The sequence below is a fragment of the Meleagris gallopavo genome, chromosome 5, assembly GCF_000146605.3.
Source record: "Meleagris gallopavo isolate NT-WF06-2002-E0010 breed Aviagen turkey brand Nicholas breeding stock chromosome 5, Turkey_5.1, whole genome shotgun sequence".
NCBI classification, from domain to species: domain Eukaryota; kingdom Metazoa; phylum Chordata; class Aves; order Galliformes; family Phasianidae; genus Meleagris; species Meleagris gallopavo.
Window position 1 is genome coordinate 45,422,973 of NC_015015.2, and position 2,922 is coordinate 45,425,894.

The following is a 2,922-nucleotide window of genomic DNA, read 5'->3' on the forward strand; positions in this document are numbered from 1 at the left end:
CATGCCTTGAAAATTACCACAGCTGACGTTTGAAAGCTTAAAAAAAAAGAAGCAATGGCTTTCTTCCAAATCGTAACATCATACATAATGCGCATGGCTAACAAAAGACTCAGAGAGCACTTAGTCTCACTGATCTGTCTTTGAATTCTCTCTGTATTCACTGTTGTACTGCTGTTTGTCAGTTCTTCCTGGATTTGAAACTTCACCTAAACTGCCAGGAAGAAGGAGAACGAGGTACGTCTATCTATTTTTAATGCCTTAGGTATATTAAAAGTATTTCAGATGCTTTTATATAAACAAGTATATTGTGCTCTCAGTTCCAGTGTGTGCCCACTAGTAAGATCTTCTCTTTCACTGCGCAGCTAACTCTGAAAGTCAGGATTAACTCTTCTAATCTGTAAAAACACAGTGGTTCATTTTATGAATTTTCTGTATAGCTGGATAGACTCATTTGATTGCAGAATTTTGTCTTTAAAAATAATATTTTTTTAATTGTTCCCAAAACTCAAGCTGTATTTATTTAGTGTTTCCAGAAGATCTGATCTTAACTGGGAACTATTTATTGATTGTAATAATGGCTATAGAGTCAGTGAACACAGAAAATAATCAGAAATTAGTTCAATACAGAGGAAAAAAAAAAAGTCACTTTCGTGAAAGCTGGAATACTTGAAATGTATTAAGGACATAAACTGAAAATCACTATTTTGGCTAATTAACCATTAGCACTAAATACTTTACAGTACTTACAGAAGAAAATTGCCTTTGAAAGAGAAATAAACAACTGTGAATGAATTGCACTTTTTGGCAACAAGGAATCTGGAGTTTTAAGTTCATACCAGTCAGTGCTGAAGAAATTTGAAAAAAGATGTTTTTTACACCACTGATAAGAGACATTTAGAACTTTATGTCTCCATTTTGCAGTTCTTTTCTCTTACTTCAAAAATGTCTCCTGTTAATTACAGAATCCTAAAAAAATGACTGAAAGTCCTCTACTGAGCATTCCCTTCTCAAACCAGAGTGAAAACAAGAGCAACTCAACTGTTTGCCCAGACTTGGATAACTGGTGGGAAATCGTGTACTACTTAGTACCCAAGTGTATCGACACCATCTGTGTTATTGGAATGCTTGGAAATTTATTTGTTCTCTTCGTTTACTCACTGTACAAGGGCCCTCTGAAGATATCTGAAATCTACCTTGTGAACCTAGCTGTTGCTGATCTTATTTTCCTCATATGCCTCCCTTTCTGGGCAGTGAACGTACGGAATAAGTATAATTGGCCATTTGGAAATTTTCTTTGTCGTAGTGCCAATGCATCCATCCACCTAAACATGTACACTAGCATTTACTTGCTAGTAGCAGTCAGCTTGGATCGCTATTTGACTTTTGTTCATACCTTGACACACAGAAGAATACGTAGCAAAACTATAGCCAAAGGGATCTGCTTGCTCACCTGGATCTTTGGGATCCTTCTCAGTATCCCAACCTTTACATTTCGGACTGTGAAACACTTTCCTGAGTGGAATATCTCTGCATGTGTTTTAGACTTCCCCACTCCATCGTGGCGAAAAACTGATCGTTTGGTATTCAGCATAGTGGGGTTTGTATTGCCATCAACAGCAATCGTCTTCCTCAATTTCTGTACCATTCGCTCTCTACAAGAACACAAAAGAGAACTAAAAGCATTCAGAACAAAGAATTGCAAGGACCACAGAGACACAAAGGCCACAAAGTTGATCTTCTTAGTGGTACTGATGTTTCTTTTGTGCTGGACTCCTTACCATCTTGTTATATTGTTTGATATATTATTCCAGATGGAAGTGATACAAGGCTGTTTCTGGGAGTATTTTCTCAACTTTGGTGAGCAGTTTAGTTCTACTCTGGCTCTCGCAAACAGCTGTATTAACCCAATAATTTATGTATTTGCTGGGAAATATTTCAGGCAAAAAGCTTTAAAAGTTTTTTCACAGTTTTTCTGCTGTGGGTATTTTTTGAGCCAGGTATCATTCCAAGAAAAGTCTTTATATTTCAAATTGTTTCCAGTCAAGACTAGTTCAACTTCATGATTCTCAGTTCCATCTTAATATTGATATTACAATTTAGTTTTAATTGCATTAAAAAATGAACAGGAATTACACTGTTCTAGCATTCTCAGACTGAGTTAATTATTTATTAAATTAAATCACTTTGCTGCTTATTTGTCCCTGGGTTTGTTTTTCCTTTTCTGTGTTACCATCCAAATGTATAACATGCAACACCAGAATTTTATACCAAATGATCTAACTTGTCTCATTAATTATCAGTGACTGGAAAGTTCTTTGACAAAGTATCAGAAGTCTGGTTTCTTTAAAGAATGCTATAAACTGATTGAAAATTTATTATATTGTACCTATGGTAACACTATGCAAAGAATTATAACATATTACAGAGCAATTATGAGCTTAACTTTCAGCTCATAGCTGCATTTAAATAATTATAGAAGAGATTCAGTTATTTTTATCAGTATTTTAAATGGGTTGTATTTTCAGTGTAGCATACAGAAAATTTGAAGAACTGTTCGTTTAAAATGTATTTTGCACAAATATTGTATATAAAATGTACCACAAAGAAATGTACATAAATTGTAATAAAAATCCAGTATCATCCTCAAAATTGGACTTTTTTTTTAATCCAGTAAAATGTTATGCAACCATGCTTCAAGTAGGCAAGGATTCTTTTTCTTTTCCATATATGAGATCAGTGATGACCACTGACACCATGATTTTGAAATATTTTTCCATCTAAGGCAAACCCTTGAGTTCATACTTATATTTTTATGAATCAAAAACAATAACTGCAATATCCCACTTCACCATAATCTTGTTCATTTTTGCATTGTTTTATCTCTTGTCTCTTTCCTTATTTCTTTGTTCAGGTGGAAGTATA

At 34.3% G+C, this 2,922-nt stretch overlaps 1 protein-coding gene across 1 annotated transcript; it reads left to right on the forward strand.

The window, feature by feature from the left end:
- Positions 1–113: 113 nt before the first annotated feature.
- Positions 114–2,661, forward strand: BDKRB1 (bradykinin receptor B1). The gene is made up of 2 exons (XM_010711882.3): positions 114–234; positions 963–2,661. The coding sequence occupies exon 2, from the start codon at positions 975–977 to the stop codon at positions 2,061–2,063; it is 1,089 nt and encodes a 362-aa protein (XP_010710184.1). The 5' UTR covers positions 114–234; positions 963–974; the 3' UTR covers positions 2,064–2,661.
- Positions 2,662–2,922: the final 261 nt, after the last annotated feature.

Excerpts from the sequence above, each read along its gene's own strand:
- BDKRB1 (XM_010711882.3), top strand. The coding sequence starts at position 975 with ATGACTGAAAGTCCTCTACTGAGCATTCCCTTCTCAAACCAGAGTGAA.